The sequence below is a fragment of the Protopterus annectens genome, chromosome 4.part1 (genome assembly GCF_019279795.1).
Source record: "Protopterus annectens isolate FY-2018-M chromosome 4.part1, PAN1.0, whole genome shotgun sequence".
In the NCBI taxonomy this organism is placed as follows: domain Eukaryota; kingdom Metazoa; phylum Chordata; order Ceratodontiformes; family Protopteridae; genus Protopterus; species Protopterus annectens.
In genome coordinates, this window is record NC_056734.1 from 820,961,164 (window position 1) to 820,981,163 (window position 20,000).

Sequence of the window (20,000 nt, forward strand, 5' to 3'; positions counted from 1 at the left end):
AATTAAAGGGCAAGCTATCCGAATTGCCAGGATGACTTCGCATCTAGAAGACCTGAAAGTAGAGTTCACTTTGTTAAGGGAAATGTTTCTAGAGAGGGGATACCCTTTAGACTTGATTAATTTTACTTTACAAAATGTGTATCAACAATGGGGTCAAAAATATATTCCCCTATTAGGTTCTTTTGAAAGCACTACAATCGATAGGGAGAACACCCATGATTTTAATACTACTTGTGTTTTAACATACAACACAAGAACCCCTGCTATTAAAAACATTTTCCAAAGAAATTGGAATATTTTTAGAGCAAATGATGGTATACACAAGAAGCTGGGTAATGCACCCAGATTTGTTAACAAAGTGGGCTTCAACATGAAACAACTTTTGGAATATAAAAGACCTAATATTCTTCAAAACAAACGGGGTACAAAAAGATGTGGCATGTGCAATTATTGTTCTTACATTTGTGTTGAACCTATCATTAGGCTAAACAATGTTATGAACAGTAAAGTATATTTGCAAGATGGCAATTGCAACACCAGGGGAGTGGTCTACCTGGCTTTATGTTGTACTTGTAAACATTTTTATGTAGGTAAGACTGAAAGACTATTTAAAAACAGGATATATGAACATCTAAACGATATCAAGAACCACAAGAACACTAATTCTCTTTACAAACACAGTACATCTTGTTGAGAATTTAAGAAATTTGTCTTTGGTATTTTGGACACTGTTAAAATAGATATTAGAGGTGGGGATTGGAAAAACCTATTAAAAAAGAAGGAGAGCCAATGGCAGTTCAGATTGGCCTCTATGTTTCCCCCAGGACTAAATGAAACAGTGTCATTAACACCATTACTTATAGAAAGGGCCAACAATATTTGAATTATTTACAGTTTTATGTTTACACATATATATATATATATATATATATATATATATACATAATATATATTTTTTCTCATTTTGTACTAGAATTTTCAGAAATGTTAAATGAATGAGTCTATATATTTATTTTTATATATATATTTATTCCTAAAGATCAGTATTCAATAATGAATTTTTACAAGTTTTTATATTGATCAATATGTTTTAAATCAAACCTTTTGTGCCAGTATTTACTAAACTGTTTTTGTTTTTGTTTTTATTTTTGTATAAAACATAACAGGCATTATGCATCAAACATACCTATTTTTGGTTTGATACACATTTTCAGGTTGATGTTTGTTTAAATTCTTAATTAATTGTGTGATGTCATTGATTGAAGGGCTATATAAAGTATGATTAAATGTGGTTAATTGTTTCTGAAGAAGTCTCTACAATGAGATGAAAGCGCTAAAACTGTTGGTTACAATAAATGGATTCTTTCTTTTATATTTTCTAACTGGTGTCCTGGATTCCTGGTTCATTTGGATATATTCAACAGTCTGGTCCGTTCATTTTTGTGATTTGTATAAGGTCAGTAACCCTGCCTAATGATAGAGAAAGGAGAAAATCCAAGTAAATGTGAATGAATCAGTTTATATCAGTGATCTTGCTTAAGGACACATGGTAATAACAAAAGAGGACTCTGCCTAGGGTTTACTCAAAATACAATGAAAACATAAGACAATGGGAATCTCTGCATGCATGCACTAATTTAGTAATGTCATTGAATCTGCTTAACGAGAAATGGGAGAGATCTGCCTTCAGGTCATCACCCACAATTAATTTCTGATGTCCCTACAATCACATGATGTCACTGATCTTGCCTAATCACACAGTGATTGGTGAAAGCTGCGAGTGGTGTCTTGTCCATGCAGTATGTGTTGTCTAGTTGAGGTCTACAGTATGGACCTAATGCCAGTTCTGCAATCATGTCATGCACCCAGTGTGGCTATAGGGCATAATCCATGTGCTGGTGATTCACAGCATAAATTGTACTGCATCATACTGCTGCACTTTCATCTGCATCTGTTGGGAGTACATATAGCAGTGGACTGGGACGTCCATCTCTGCGAAGTGGGCAGGTATACATTTGACCGTTCACTCCCACCTTAACCAGTCAGCTCCTTCAGAATCTATATCACTTGTCAGTCCTCAATCATCTTCATTACAGCCATCTGCTGTCACATGTATGTTTTTGCTACTTTCCTCAGAATTTATGATAATTTCTGATGCTCTGGCAAAATATTGAAGACTACAGAAACTAAACAATGTCAGACATTAAAGCTGAATATTTCTTGTTCTTCAGAAAATGCAAGCTGATACAAACCTATTTGTTTAACTTTCTAAGTAAATAAAAGCAATATGTAAAGAGAATCACTGATTTTGGACTCTTACTCATAATTATTTGCTTTGTCCCTGATTTTTTGTGTCTATATTACAGTCAGGACTTTCTACATCACAGAGCTGGCTATTTGAATTGAATTAAAGACAATTCAATACAATGCATTGCCTATTACACAACTTCATTTATGCCAGAGCATTTTGAAATGCTATGATTTGTACTTTTGCACTTGAATGTTGACTGGCATAAATGGCCATAAACAAAAAAAAAATGATTCTGTAAATGAAAATTTTTTAGTGCAATCCTAATTCTAAATGTGTCACCATGCTCACACATGCAAGGATAAGAAATTGTGACATCAGAATCACATGTGAGAGGATTTTGTCTAAATCAATGCATTGATCTATTTAATATGTGATTAGTCTTTAGCTGAGTATAGATATGCAGAAGCTTCCAATGTGTGTCTTTATTAAGTACAAACACTGCTGGCTAGTTGTTTTTTTTCAGACCTTTCTGCTTTGCAATTTGTGTTTACTGTGGGGGATTGGTCATCACCCTTGATTAATTTCTAATGTCCTCACCATATCTGAGCACTAGTGTTATGTGCAGTGACAGCTATGATTCATCCCAGTTTGAAAATAATGAAAATTTCATGTTAAACTACAGTGTTTCATCTGCTTCTGATAAACCCTTTGCAGTAAGGCATGAACTAACAGGCAGAGTCTGCTCCTACCATACTCCGTATTCTCGTGGTTGGAATGGGTGGAATCTTCAGCCTCATAATCCGCTGTGTACGCACTGTCTGTAAAGTCTAGGGGTCCTTTGGTAGTCATATCCATGGCTGCACCACCTGAAGAAGCTTCCTGGTTTTCATTTTCACCCAAAGATGCAGCAGCAGCTCCATTGGAATATTTTGCTGTCATGAAAATAAAAGATCATTAACAATTGTGAGACGTGATCTGATCAGCAGTAACATCACTAATATTCTTTTATGTTCTTATGCATCCCGCTTGTGAGAAATTTAAAATACAGTGCTGCTTCCTAAGACTACAATGTTCTATGCAGTTCACTCATTAGGAATGTAAACTGTGACACTGCTGATACATTACAAGGAACATGTTAATCTATCTCAAACAACTGATGAGTTAAAAGGACAAAGGCAGAAATGTGTAGGTGTTCATAGAGACCAGTACAACTTAACTCCAAAGAGGTACAGTAGTACTAGGCTGTAGATCACTAAACTAGTGACATTTCATTGGCACGGTGCAGTATACAACAATGTTTTCAGTGCACATTAGGAAAGTGCCAATACTGCATGGTGTGATTCTTACATGTAAAGTAGTACGACAGTGTGTGCACAGGGCCTGCCATAGACTGTTGATTTTTGTATCTAAAGAAGCAGCTCAGCACTGTTTGGAAACTGCTACAAATCATCTTACATACTGATAGATTTAAATCACTGTACCAGTAGCACCATGCCTGTAGCCAACCATACAAATAGAATACATAATTCAACCACTGTTCTGGTCTGCAACATGCTGTGTGACCTCCTTTGGACAGCTATATCATCTCTGCACAGGACTGCATCTGCAGCAAGCTGTATAAGTATCCTACAAATATACCAGCAGCAGGCTGTCTGAGTCTTCTGTATAGTAACATTACCCCATTACAGTAATTCACCAGCAGCGAGCTGCACAAGTGTCCTGTACAGTACATTATTCGATTACAGTACTTCACCAGCAGCAGGCTGTGTAAGTCTCCTGTACAATAACATTACCCCACTATAGTACTTCACCAGCAGCAGGCTGTATTAGTGTCCTGTATAATAACATTATTCCATTACAATACTTCACCAGCAGCAGGCTGTATGAGTGTCCTGTATAATAACATTATTCCATTACAATACTTCACCAGCAGCAGGCTGTATGAGTGTCATAACTCTCAATCTCTTAGAGCAAGAAATCTTGTCAAAGCCATAAATAAAAGTGGGACAAAGGCCCAAAAATAGGGACAGTTTTTAAAAATTGTTTTTAAAAACTTAGAAAGTTGACAGAATAACAGGTTTTGCATTAGCATGAATTTTCTGAAGGATATGAACACTGAAACTCAAATGTCTGTCATTATTTTTAAACTTCAGTCTTTAATGATTTGCCAGTAATTTGCCAGAAAATCACAATTTTATGAAAAACAGACCAAAAATATAAGGCAAAAATCTGTACAGTTAAGAGGTATGATGAGTGTCCTGCGTAATAACATTACTTCACTACAGTACTTCACCAGCAGCAGCCTGTGCAACTTTTCTTCACAGTAGAATTATCCTATTATTTTACAGAAAACTGTATAATCATTCTTTACAGTCCAATTATCCCATTACTATACTGCATCAGCAGCAGGTTGTATGGGTATAATGTATAATAATATCACCTCATCACTGCATTATACTAGCAGCAGGCTATATGAGCACCCATTATTGTTATCTCATTGCTGTACTATAACACCCAACCACTGTATTAAATCCTCAATAGGCTGTGTGGGTATCCTAAAAATATTGTCATCATCATCTGACCCCTATACTGTCAGATAAGAGTATAACAACTTTTAAACATATGCAAGTGTACTATTGGATCAGAGGATGAAACTGGTTAAGCATATGAAGGCATACTGTTAGATGGGGTATGAAAGTAGTTAAATATACAAAAGTGTACTGTGGTTGAAATCAATGGATGATAGGTTCATAAGTTAGTACTAGGCTAACTGCCCTTCTGGGCCATTTTAAGCCTAGCCAATGACCCCCATGTGAGAATCAAACCCTGCACCTTATGTCTGTAAGGGAAATACCTTAGCCATTATGCCAACCTCTCACCCAAATGCTACATGCTCCTTATCGGGGTCTCCCACATGCAGCAATATCAAGTAAATGACTCTGACCAAAACAAGGTTGATGTCAGATTCCAAGATGGCTGCATTCTGAAAAGCAGAATGATTATAGCTCTCCACTATGAAAAGAAAACAAGTGTAAAAAACCAGTAAAAGCTAACAATGTGGGTAAAATTCAGTTACTGACCAGTCATTGTACTGCTTGCAAGTTAGCAAACAAGCAATCTGAAGAAAGTAATAGAAAATTAACTATAATAGGTGAAGGAAAAAACTCTGACTGGGAAGAGCCTTGCAAATGTTAAGCAAAATGCAGTTCAGGTTTCAGCTTTGGTACAGGAAATGGCTTCCAGTAATTCAATGGAAAAAGTAGAACAAATGCATTTAAAGGTGTTTAAAAATAATTGAGACAACCGGAGGAATAAATAAAGTCAAACAGCAAAAGGTTAGAAAGAACAGAAGGAAGTTTAAATAGCTATACATATGAGCTGATGCAACTACAAAATTCAGAGACTGAAATGAAGGAAAGACTGGCATAATATGAGGTTTCTCAAGAAGAACAGTTTCAAAAACTAATGCAATAAAAAGTAAAGGCATTCTTGAAAACTTGAGATTTTCTGCTATATCATAGAAAATGGATGAAGTAAACCACACTAATTTTTTCAAAGTACTGGTATTCCGCAGCAGGATTTCTTAATTTAAAAGGCAGATTATGTGTACACTCAAAATTTGGCCCTGAGAAAGAAGCCAAAATGTGTAATAGTAAAGATACAGTCATACCAGCAGAAATAGCTGCTCCTGACAAAATTGTGGAAGAATGAAAAAGTAATAAAAATTGGGGACACCACAGTGTTTGTGGAAAATGATTATTCATTGGACATAAGAGAAGCAAGTTTTCACTGAAATCAGGGGATGCTGAGAGTTAGGTGATCAATAAAAACAAAAAGTCTAAACCAATAATCCACAAAAAACACAGGGTAACTCTCTTCCAAAAAAAACAGACTCCAGGCAGATAAGGTATTTTTTTTTTTTTAGCACTTTTGTTCCCTTTATTCATACTCCAAAATGGAACTTCATCAGATACACACACCTTACCCTCTTCCCTCTTTTTATATAGAACTCATTAAAGCAGTTGCCCCAATCAACACATTTTGCAATTCATTAAACTTGCAATTTGATTCCTCCATTTAAAATCCACCAGTAGACATTTTAAAAGTGTATGAATATATGTACATACATTTTCCTGTTTTTACTAACCAAACTATAAAAACTTCCTTTTCATTTAAGAAAACATTGTTTAAAAAACTTCTGCTTGATGAAATTAATTATTTATAAATCCTCCTAGTATAATTGTTAACCATAAAAAATAAAGCAGAAGGAAAACATTCCAACTCAGATCACATCTGCCCTAAGATGCAATAAACTACTTAATGAAATTCTGTCATTGATTCCACGGAAAGCTGTTGCCAGTATGTTTCCCTGTACTCCAAAAAGCAGGGCCAGTTGCCTCCCCTCTCTTCTCTCCCTACCTTTTCCAGCATGCAAAAAAGAAACTTCCTAAAATCCTTACATCCCATACTATGTCTGTATAAGGCATTATTTTTGTCATGTCTCCTTATTGCATATATATGCTGATATATTCAAAAAACAAAAACCTTACCTGCCTGGAGTCTATTTTTTTTTTGAAAGAGAGTTACCCTGTGTTTTTTGTGGATGAGAGTTAGGTGAGTGATTCGAGCTGCTATATCCATATGTCTTTATAATATTTTCCCTGGAGAATCAGACATCTTTTGATGCAGAACATGCTAAGGAGGAAATAAAAAGTTTACCCAGCAAAGTGGGACACAGAACACTGGAGGAGAATCAGATTCTCATTTTTCTGACAAAAGCACAGCCCAGAGACAGAATTTGTCAATGAATGTTTTATTTATTTATATAGTTATTTAGTTATCTTTGTTTACCAGGAAAGTCCAACTGGGTAATACCCATTTTCAGCAGATGCCCAGGGAGAAAAGCTCCATTTGTTTACATTGCATTATACTTCCAGTTAAACAATAAGTAGTTACATTTCTAATTACATTTATACACATACAGTACTTATATTTATACATTCTAAGACTTTAAAGCATTAGAAGTTACTAAAGAGAAAGCCCATGTGCAACTTAGTAGATTGCACAGGCAGCAGTTATGCATAAAAAATATTTTGTCATTTCAAGTGAGAGGTTGACAGAATTCTGTTTAAGGAGAGTATTTGGAGAGTATTGTACAGTAAGCATAAGGTCTTAACCTGATGATGAGCATGTGCAAGACCAGAACTGGTAAATACATTATTTAAGTAGTATTTTAAAAATATTGAGTTTGTTGGAGAGTTTTATTTGTGTGGTGATACTATTCCAGAGTTTAGCAACATATTGGGAGTACAGCGAGTCTCCTTCAACATTATTTGACTTATTTGTTAGGGAAGTTTTCTAAATGATGAATGAGTTTGTGTGCTGTAGTTAGTTATGACTATATTAGGTAGTTGTGCTGTTCCTGACAAAACAGTGGCAGAAGGAAAAAGGCTTTCCATTGTTCCAAAGGAAAATGATTGAATGGCAGAAAAAAGCCCAAAATCTAACTAGGAAAATCAGGATTACTTTAGATCTGAACCAGAGACCAGGCAGAGTACTTGAGATGATGAAGAAGAAAGACAGCAATAATGTGAAATTAGGAAATAAACGTAAGAATTGTAAAGTGTAATTTCCAAGAAGAAGTTAAAACAAAGACTGGAAGTTTGTTGACTGTGTTAAATTGATAAGATGATTCTAAAACATAATTGACTCTAAAGCATAATTCTACTTTGTCATTAATGTTTTGAACTATAATGAAAGGACTAAAGATTCAACTGTAAAAAATGTATTTTCTTCTTTTTTGTTCTTAGTAATACATACAGCATATATTTTTAAATAACGTCATGTTATATTGTAAAGTAGTTCTGTATAGTATGTAGAGATATTTTAAACGTGAAGGGCCTTATCAGTGATTGTTGATGCTAGTGGCATTAAAGTAGTACTTTTTGACTGTAATATATCTGGGGGGTTTACTGTAACAAGATAAAGGCCAGATAAAAGCAGTGGAATGTTGTGATCTTGGGCTGCTGGGGATGTAAAAGTACACACAGATTATATTATATGTGTATTGAAATATAATCATTTCCCCAGATATTATACAGGTGGAAGTACAGACTAATGCTATTATTTTATGATGCAGAGAAGGGGGATTTTTTTTTTTCTTTTTTAAGCAAAAAAAAAAAATTTGAAAATGTAAAGCATGGAAATTTGTAGTTTCTAGTATTTGAAAAGTGGTAATTCTTGCATTTGTAAAGCAGTTACTTTTTTTTTTCATTTTCCACCAATAGAAGTCTGCAGTTGGAGACAGTTTGTCGACAGATGCAGGCAATTAATCAGGAAAAGACTGAACCATGAGCTCTGAGGCATTTTTATAAGAAACATTATAATTAGTATGTAAATAGAAACTGATAAGCAATTCAGTAAAAATAGATGAAATCTGACACTGGTGGAAGTGAATACTTTTGGATGTAGATGCATTCTCATTGCCTAAATATTAAATATGCTCTGCACCATTTACAAGTTGGTAGTGGCTGTTGTGATCCCATTTTCATATAAAATAATGCTTTTATGTGAAAATACTTCTTAAAAAAGTGCTGCCATGTCTAATATCTTAGCTCTTCCTTCTTTGTGGCTGTGGGGGGTGTTTCTTAATAACATGATCTTGGGGCTGGAATATTTCCTCTCTCAGGTTCCATAATATGGATTACACTAAGAGTAATTTCTGACTTGAGAAGCAAGCTAGACAGAGAGAAAGAGAGAATTTGTATATTTATAAAGGCCTGATGACATACAAGTAGCAATACTAATCTCTATGTGAAAACAATAAACACAGGGCCAGATTCAATAAAGCCTACACTAAGTGTACACTAATTGTACACTGTCCTGAGTGAACAGACAACAAAGACATAATGCACACATTCTTCCTCCTAATTTTAGTTTTCCTACTGATATTCTTGCAGCTTTAAATATTGACAGGGATTCATAAAGGTTTGGCTTATCAAGTTGCCTGGTAATAGAATTACTTGGTGTTTCACTGAATGGAAAGGCATGAAATAATAAGACAGTATCAGAATCAGAACAGATACTCTTAAATAATCAGTATTTAATAAATAACCTCATGCATTCATTAAATAGTAGATGTTTCAGAGTGTGTACCTTGTGACTTTTGTTTTTTCATGCATTTCCATTCAACAAGGACACTAAGTACTTCTAACATTAAGATAACATCATCAAGTCCCACCCTCTAAAAACCCACAACAGAAATTGCATTCCATAAGCTCCAAGAAGCATTGAGTTTTGTAATTCATTTTGAAATATTAAAAAATGTATATTTTCTTATGTTTTCATGCAGAAGTCCACTAGCATCTCTAGGACCTTACCAGGGCAGCCAATCAATGGACATCTAGAGGGATAAGACAGACATTTGTACATCATCTTTAAGGATAACCAATGCATTTTTTCTTAAGGCTAAAAATTAGTTAACTGAGAGCATGCAAGGGTCTTTTCATATCTGGGAGGGAAGCAGAGATAGGAAAAGGCTAGATGGTATTTGTTTAGGAGACAACACAGGCTATATAGCATGTAGTTCCAGCATGACCACATCTATGTTTAGAACAGGTAAAGCCTGTAGGTGTAGCTGCCTATTTGGGGCAACTGCCCCTATATGGAGGGTTAACTTCCATTTTGGGAAAGTGTATATAGATATTTGAGTTTTCTGTGAAGTAAAAGGGATTGGGTGTTAAAAATGTATTTCATTTTTGTTTTCTAATTGTTTTTACTGAAGCAAAGAGTCTTGGAAGATATGAAAAAGATTCAAACAGATGTAAGAAGAATCAACTGCATACAAGATCTACTTGTCAAGCATTAATGTGTGCATGCAAGTTGCAGGTTGGAAACATATTCGAAAGAACTGTCACACTGAATATGTAAAAGTAATAGTTTCTTATCAGACTGTCTGCATTATCAACTATATCATGGAATCGACATGGCACTGCAGCTATAGACAAAAGGCAAATAAATCTGAATTATATTTAGAAGTGTAGGGTGCAAACACCTCGGCACCGTAAAAATCAACTGCCAATCATTAGCAGACCGGAGTTCCACTGTGGCATCCCCTAACCGGGAAAAGCTGAAAGAAGAAGAAGAAGAGTGCAAATAGTAATGTTACAGCAGACACATTTGGATAGATATTAGCATGTGAATTTGGCAAGAATGGGGTATTTAGCAGAGTATCAGTGACAAAGGAAAAGGGGTTAATAATACTTATTGTGAAGGAGCTACCTAAGTGATACAGGAGAGAAAGAATGAGAATAATAATAGATTTGCTGTAATAAGACTTATTGGCAGAGACGGAGGACTACACTGACATGTATTTATATTCCACCTAAACTACTATTATGGAGCTTAAGACAATTTAGGCAGAAATAATTTGTTTTCAGCAGAGAATATTATTTATTGGTGGGGGGGGGGTGGAGCCTGATTTGCAATAGTTAGATGCATCAGGTGGCCATATAAGTAAAGTATAACAAAATAGGGTAGATTTCTGAAGAAATATGTGATACTATTTGGAATGGAAGGTATGAACTTACTAGCAGGAAGCAAGAAAAAATTCACATTATTCCCCAAGGTACAATAACTGGCTAGACTGGATGAAACTTATATGTCACAAGAGCATGGGTACTTAACTATTTCAGAACATGCACCAATAAAAACTAAGAAAAAGATGCTAGGCAATGAAGTAAAAATATAACACTAGTGTTTCCCTACTTATTTGTTAAAAAACTAAAGGAATTCAAGAAATGCATGGTATAAATGATTCAAGAGTGAGTAGGGAACATACAGATTTGTTTAGATGGATAGCTAGATAGGATAAAATGAAAATGGAGTTAAAATGTGGTAGAAATACGAGAGAAAGAGATATGTGGAAGCAGTAATATGAATTATTTAGAGGAGCTATCAAAGGTTAAAGTATTAGAAAAGGAGAGTCTCACAGAATAAGAACAGGAACAACTGCTGAGTGTTAAAGGAAAAATAATGGAGTATTTTGATAACATACATGAGATTAAAAAGATTGTTGTTAAGCAAGTATTTTTTGATATTGACTCCTGACCACAAAAAACTATTAGCATAATAATTTAAGCATCAGAAAGCAGAAAGTGGTATTGCCTAACTTAGGGAGCCTATGACAAGAAAAATAACCAGAGATCCTATATTGGCATTAGAGGTATTTTGGAATTTCCATGACCATTTGTATAAAACAAAAGAATGGGGAAAGAGGTACAAATGGAAATATATATGAGAGACTTAAATATGTCATGGCTAGAAGAGAGATGAGGCTCAATAATTAATAGCTAAGGTAGGAGGGGATAAAATAAAAATGATGATTTATAATCAATCAACAGGGAATTCCCCAGGGAGAGATGGCATTCCTGAGAGAGTATGGAAGTTAAAAGGGAAGAAAGTAATGCAGATCTCAAAGGTTTTCATCAATAGCATCAGCATCTTGGAGGAAAGCTGTGGAAGCTGTATTACTCAGAGGGTAAAGACCTGTCAGACCCAGATTCATAGCTTAAATTTTAAACCATTATTATAAAGTATTTGTGTCTATACTAGCTAAGAGAATGGCAAAGATGTTGCCAAAATTGATAGATATGGATTAGTGTGGTTTTCCAGAGGGGAATCAAACATTTGAAAATATTATTAGAACAATGATCACCCAGAAGAAAGCAGAACACAGGAAGACACTGCTATTGTTGGTGGGTCTTGATGCAAAGAAGGCATTCAGTAGATTCAGATGGGATTTTATGAACAGAACATTAGTGGTATTTATTTTCCATGACAATGTTGTTGTGTCTTTCGGCTTTTCCCAGTTAGGGGTCGCCACAGCGGAACTCCGGTCCGCTAATGATTGGCAGTAGATTTTTACGTGCTGGCTTGCTGGGCCTAGCGCACAACCTTCAGCGAAGGAATGCCCATTCACGCATGTCACCACACAGAAGACGCTCTAACGGAGAATCAAACGGGCAACGTCTAACTGTGAGGCGACAATGCCACTGACAAAGAAAATGTCTTTGTTCCCTTTTGTTATTTGCTTTATACTTAGAGCCACTGACAAAGAAAATAAGGGAAATTCAAGGATTTAATTGGTATGGTAATCAATAAAAATTAGCGTTATGTGCTGATAATATTGCTTTGTACTTGATAAATCCAGAAAAGGACATTTCAACAAACAGGTATTTGGGAAAATGTTTTTTGGGGAAATTGTAACAAGTTAGCAAATTTTAGAAATTCCCTACAGAGGGCTTTATCTTAAATGTTGGGAGAGCAAATCATTTTAACTGGAGAGCAAGTCATTTTAACTAAAGAAATTATTATTTTTTATCTGGGATATTGGAAATGATCTGCAGTGGTGGTGCTGCGGTAGCGTTGTCGCCTCACAGTTAGACGTTGCCTGTTCGATTCTCAGTTAGAGCGTCTTCTGTGTGGCGACATGTGTGAATGGGCATTCCTTCATTGAAGGTTGTGCATTAGGCCTGGCAAGCCAGCACATAAAAATCTACTGCCAATCATTAGCGGACCAGAGTTCCGCTGTGGCGACCCCTAACCGAGAAAAGCCGAAAGACACAAACAAACAAATCTGGGATATTGGAAATGAACTGTCCAGACATACTAAGGCTTTTCTCAGTTTAATGTTACTGGCTATCAAAAAAAAAAAAAAAAAAGAAAAAAAGAAATTACTAAAACATAGAAAACAAAATCTAAACCAACTGTAATTGAGGTACTGAATATTGTAAGGGATATAACAAAATTGGTGGTGGGATCTTTAAAAAAAGGGAAAAGCAAATTACATAGAAATAAATGAAATTTGTGAGGAAAAATACAATAATGTCCAGGAGGAGGCATAGAAAGAGATTGCATGTGCTCTTCAGCCCTCCAACGCATCTACTTTCCAAAAACTAACAAAGGAATCGAGGAGGTTTTATCACTTCTGCACAGGTATTATTCCTTGTCAGTTTTGTTCCCTTGCATTTAGTCTCATCTACATCTCCCTCCCCAGTTTTCACCAAGTGCATTGCAGTAGTTTCAGTATATCTCAGACTACATGGGAACCAGGTCTTTCCATACCTGGAAAACTGGCTGAAGTGGCTCCTGGTGGCACCCATGATGAAAAGTCTCAAAGCCCCCAGGGTCCAACTCTTTATTCTGCTTCATTCTTTAAGGATAATAATGAACAAAGAGAACTCCAGTTGATGCTCAGAGAAATTATACTCATCTGGTGCAAGACAGATGCACTCCCTTTCTGAGCATTTCTTCCACAGGACAGAATTCAAACAATACATGAAGTGACATTTAAAATACTTTACAATCAAGTGATGACAACAGCATTGTGACTTCTGAAAGAATCCATTTACTTGGTCCCTAATGTCCCATTTCACATGAGACTATTACAGTGTACACTCAAGATACAATGGGATCAGTAGTTGGATCCCTTAAGCTTCTTAATCAAGATTCCCAGGAAGTGAAAGGATAATTTCAAATGGTAAATTCACAAATCCAACCTGTCTCTGAGCTGAAACTTCCAATTCCCCATCCCAGCAGTGGCAGTCATCATGGATGCCTGGTACTTTAGAGTGGAGGCACGATGTCAGCAAAAGGCCATCTGAGGAATATAGACACCAAGAGAAGTCATCATGCACATCAGTGTTCTGCAAATGAGGACAGTCCTTCTGACCTGCCTGCATTCTGTGATTCCATCCTGCCTAGTCTTATTGCCAACCCCTATAACAACATGGTAGTGAAATGTTTCTTGAACAAGCAAGGGGACACCTATTCTTGTCCCCTTTGCTGAGAGTGGACCTTTGCAAACTGTCACTTTCTCCTTGTAGCTATACCTCAGAATAAGTCAGTTCTTCAGTGGACAGGCTCAACCATTGCCTGCTGATTTTGTTATGAGAAGCACAGCAAGCTTTAACAAGTGAGGCTAGATCTCATTCTATCTGGAACATGGCTGCCCGTCAGGTGTCCTTTAAGAATGCATTCTTGGATGTTATTTGTGCTGTTGCTACTTGGATATCACTAAATACTTTTGCAAGACACTATAAACTAAATGGTCTCATCATTTAGTATAGATTCAAACAAAGACAACAGTGTCCAGTACTGATGTACACACTCACATTACTGGTCAGTACTGACCTATAGAATTATTGATAATGGCACTGCAAAGGCCAGTGCTGAATGTACGTTAGGACTGCAGTATTTTATATTCTGATGATGCCACCTCATAAACAATACAGGTACAGGGGAACGACGTTTACCGGAGCAGTCAGTTGTCTGCCTATGAGTGCTGACAGCAGACTTGAGGGAATGGAAGGCTGGGGACATTGTACACCCAGTGTTTTATTGTCTTCTCAGAGAAGGGGAAAGGTAGATTTAGTCATGGTGCCAAGGGAAACTTCTAATGGAGAAAAGAGATATAAAATCAATAGATCTGACAAGAAGATGAATTCTTCTGCCTTTGTGGGGCTTAGGGATTTCAACTGTACATCGCTTGGGCAAGGATTGCCCTCTATAAAAAGAACCCAAACAATCTTTCAAGAATAATAAGAAGAATCTCAGATGAAATCCATACCCTCCTACCAAGTGTCAAATGTCAAATGTCAATGAGGAGTTGATTCATACATCTACCTTCACTTTGAGAGGGTGGGGACTCTCAGGACACCTGGGAAGATTCTATACTTCCCGTTTTCTGGGTGAGCTCCCTCCAACCTTGTAGGGGGATATAAGCCAGGGAGGCCTTTAATCTCATAGCAGATCTATTGTTAACTAGATAAGTATACCCATTTAGCTGTAATCTGGACAAAGGGCACAAAAATGTTACAAAAGGTAAAGTAGTGAAAACATACAAAGCATTGTGAAGAGAACACAACTGCAAGCATATAAATATTTTACATAGCCTTGGTTCTCAAACTCTACTTCAGTGGGACCATCCCAAAAAATAAAATAAAATAAATGAAAACCCATGAGCCATCCCTAAGACAGCAGAATAATATTGATGCTTGAATTAACCAAGACATCCATGGGATTCATGAACGCTTCCACTAAGTGTACACTGTTCTGAGTGAACAGATAACACAAACGTAACTCGGGATTCATGAATGTATATAGTAAGTGTACACTGCTCTGAGTGAACAGACAACACAAATGTAACTCATACCTTCTTCCTCCACCTCCTAATTTTAGACGTCCTAATGATTTTCTTGCATCCTTAAATACTGAAGGGGATTTATAAAAGTTACCACAAAATGTACACTTAGTGTAATCTTTCAGAGTCAATAGAAAGCACAAAAAATGTGATAGGGATGTTCTTGAATACAGATTGTGTACGGCATCAAGCAGATATTCTATTAGTTTTTTTTTTGTTTTTTTTTTTTTTAATCTGAACAGGTTTTCTTCTGTATGAACAGCTTGATCTGAGCTTTTTACAAGATAGTGGTGTGGAGAAACTTTTTGTAGAAAGTAGTGATCACTGCTCTATACTAGGATATTTAAAAAGCAAGGTAAGTACCACTTTAGTCTTTTTAAAAACAGATGCTTTCTGCAACCCAAAATTAGATAAAATTACAGATCTTAATTAAATACAGGCACAGGTTCAAGCACTTGTTGTTAGTTATAACTAACAAACCCTATGTTCATTATTATCAATGTACCATGATGTTTGATACATGGAATTACACACTGTCCTACATTAACAATTAGTAACGCTCTGTATAGATTATTTGCAGGGTACCAGGATGTTGTCTGATAAACTGAATTATAAAGAGTTCTGAAATATGATCTGTCCACTCTACTTGCAATACTTTGCAATATCAACAGGGTTTCTCTTGAAGTGTGACTAGTCTAAATGCATATACAACTTTTTAAGGCCTATACATCTCATAGCTTAATACTTGTACATAAATACTGTGTAATTAGACTTTATATAATTACTGGAGTTGTTACATAAAGTTTAAATGTTTATTGTATAAGGCTTTATGTAACTAACTGATATAATATTTAAATGTCATTGATGTGTGTTTATAAAGTACTTTAATGTTAATGGAGCTTTTTTTCCTCACACACTCTTCTTCACTTCAGCTCACTTCTTTTTTTCGGCTTTTCCCAGTTAGGGGTCACCACAGCGGAACTCTGGTCCGCTAATGATTGGCAGTAGATTTTTTTACAGGTGCCGAGGTGCCAGCTCGATGCCCAACCTTCAACGAAGGCACGCCCATTCTACACATGTCTTTCGAATGCCACTCGACCGCGGGGAGGACATGCAGACTCCACACAGAAGGCACTCCAGCCGAGAATCGAACGGGAGAACCTCTTGCTGTGAGGCAAAAATGCTACTGCTGCACCACCGCGGCTTTCACTTCAGCTCACTAATTTATTTATTTATTGTTTGCTTGTTTCTTTCTTTTTTTGTTTTTTAGTTTACCACTTCTTTTGGAAGGCTCTTGTTGTCACCTTGGTGCTACATAGCCTTTAATAAAGGGAGTTTTGTGACACCTTGTCCCTGTCTGGAGACAGACTAGGAGTTAAGTACTAGTTCTGCACTTCAGTTTATTTGGACTTTATTTTATTAATACTCTTTCTGTTTCTTATTTTAGTTTGGATTGTTAAAAATGACTTATGTTACATCTGGTTAGCTGTAGGCTAGGCCCCTTACTATATACGAGGTTGACAATCATGATTTATGATCTTTTGTGATGTTTACATATATATTACTTTTCCATGGGTTAAAGCTGTCATTGAAAAGTCGACCTGATGAAGTCCAATTGGTAGATGAAAGCGTGTATCATTAATTAAAGCCGAGTTATTCCAGTGACTATACCTGTTTGAGTTCATTTCTTCAGTACCTTCATAGAAGAGAAATTAACATCTGAAGTTTTATACTGTTTATTACTGTTGTTCAACACTGTAACATGCAAGAGTTTTTATTTTTCATTTTTCAAAAATAACAAGAAAGTCAAGTCAGTCCTCTACCTTAATGCAGGAGACAGCTATCTTCTCACATCTCTGTTGTAGTTTTGATATAGAGTTCCTCAGATCACATACTGAATTATTTGGGAAGGCAGGAAGGATTTGTTCTCATGGTTGATAGTGGTGCATAGCTATGACTGGGGTCTAGAGAGATATCATGCCTCAAAGCAAGCAAAGTAAAGGTTCACTCAGGAAGAGAACAAGGTAAATAAAACTACAGTGGCAGTCATCTAATCATTCCAAAATAGTACCAGGTATGTACCATAAAATCACAGAAAGGAAGGATTAAAGTTCTCAGTATGTATTTTATGTTTTTATATTTTTTAACTATGCAATGAGAAAAGAAGCCTTTATAGTAAAAAAAAAAATGTGCCAGTGAAAATGAAAGAAGATAGGTCTGTCATGTAAATGCATTTAGTGAGTGGTTCCCCGATGAGACTACCTCTCCTCCCACCATCAGTTTCTTCTGTCCTAATTTTTTTCTGAACCTTACTAAACTTTTTATCCCTGAAATTTTTTACATTTATTGTGATGAGGTATTATCATTGTTCTGCAAAATATTGCCTTGTCATATCTGACATAATCTACCCCACCCCAGGCATTCCACCATGGCAACTTCTCTCTCTTATAAATAGAGAAAAGACACTTTGGTTGGAGATAAAAACACTTTAATACAAATAAAAATAACAAAAAGGTAAGCGCTTTCGAGGTAACCCTCTTCTTCAGACCTAAATACAAACTGATAAAAATCCTGGATTTAAATGCAAGCACTGACCAATAAAAACAAGGCTTAGGAATGCATCATAAAAAGTTAATTAATTAATTAATTCATTCATTAATGTGGTAAGCCTCTTCTCTTCAAAAGAGCTTTTAACACAGCGCTATTGAGGCCAGGTGGAAAATATGCCTTGAAATCCACAATCCATCTTAATTGAACTATTCTGTCTCATGTTTAATGTCCCCTTCACGCAAACTGACATTCACTTTCTGCAAAACTAAAAGTTTAAAATTATGCTGTGTATCATGATCAATTACATGCTTAGCTAGTGCATTCGTGCATTTGCTGTTACGTATGTCATTGAGATGTTCCAAAATTCTTTCTTTTAACATGTGATTAGTCTTGCCTATGTAAAATGCACTACATAAATTACACTTTGCTAAATAAACAATGTTTCTTGTGGAACAATCAGCATAAAAAGAAAACTCTATAGGCTTATCTCTCTCTTGCTTCTCTGATGCCCCTCTCTACATTGTCTGTCTCTGCTCATTGCATCAGATAGACTGTTCCATGTCTCTATTGCACTACAGCTATGCATATTATCAACTCCTGCTGAATCCCCAAAACATAAGCTACTTTTATTGTTCTCTAAATTTCATACCCACACAAAAAAAAACTTCAAAATCTTCTCTCTGTACAATACTGACATTAAAGTTGTTTCTCACACTAAACTCCTAGGTGAGACAATGGATGATAATGTGAAAAAATATCCAAAAACTAGGTATGCTTTATTGAACTAAGACATTCCTTACAACTAGAAAAACCCTGTCCGACATGTATCTTTTGCCTTCTCTTCTTTGTTCCTCTCCTACCTTGACCAATCTACAGTCCACTTTAAAATTCAGACTAGAACAATGCTATAATAAAGTTTCAAGATCAACCCTACCATACTCACTAATGCTCTGTTCTTAAATAACTAATTTGGCTTAAGTTATCCACTCACCTAGCATTCGCACAACTATTGCTAGCAAACAAAATAACACATAACCATTCTCCCTGCACAGCTATCAACAACCTTCACGCTTCACCACAGTCTTCCATATCACCCCCTTCGTTCAACGAATCACCAACTACTTGAAATTTCTAAACCAAATACATCTATGGGGCACATTTTGCATTCCAATTGTGTGAACAAATTTTGGAACTCCATCCTAAAAGCTATGAACAGTCATTCATTTAAGTCGTTACTAAAATAATTCCTTTCCAACTCTTTGCTCTGCTCCTATACCATGTCAAACTAATACCAAAAATGTCTTTTTTTCCTACACATCTCCATTTTTTATGCTAACTCCCTTATTTAATGTCTCAAACCAGTATTTCTGATTCTGTGTTGGTCAGTATTGGCTACAGCTCTCTACTACTTCACAATACTACCGTTTAATACACTCAGCTCAGTATTTCCTCTTGGATGACTCTGCAAGGGAAACGTTTACCTTCTGCCAGTAATGCATTTTTTTCTTCTCTTTTCATACTCATTTTGCATTTATCTTATAATTTTTTTCTTTCATACTTATTTATCTCAGATGCATTTATCTTGTTTATTTTTATAGATTACTTTGCTGTTTATATTCTTCTCTTACCACTGTATATTTTATGTTGAATGATATTGCTCTACTGTTGCAATTTGTATGCTCTGGAGCTTTTCTCTCCAGGCATCTACTGAAAATTATTCTTGCCCAGTCAGACTTTTACAATAAACAAATGTCAATTAATAAATCAATAAAGTTTCAGGACTTCTAGGCCCTTGCTTTGTTTCTGTCTTTCTGGTTGCCTTCCTGTGCAGCATGTCTTCCAGTATCATGTCCTTTTTAGATTCAGTCACCCACCCCCTAAGAAATGAAAATATTACTTTGCAGAACAGAAGCTGAGAAAGAGGACAGTAGACAGTAAAAGATCCAAATCCATCAGGACCACGAGAGCTAAAGACTTAAACCTCGGCACAAGTATGAA

At 35.9% G+C, this 20,000-nt stretch overlaps 1 protein-coding gene across 1 annotated transcript in view; it reads right to left on the bottom strand.

Moving 5' to 3' along the window:
* SNORC (secondary ossification center associated regulator of chondrocyte maturation) overlaps nucleotides 1–20,000 on the bottom strand; it is a 175,948-nt gene that overhangs the window by 64,727 nt on the left and 91,221 nt on the right. Inside the window, exon 2 of the mRNA XM_044070935.1 lies at nucleotides 3,001–3,183. Within this exon, the coding sequence (XP_043926870.1) occupies nucleotides 3,001–3,183 (183 nt within the window). The remainder of the gene's footprint in view (nucleotides 1–3,000; nucleotides 3,184–20,000) is intronic.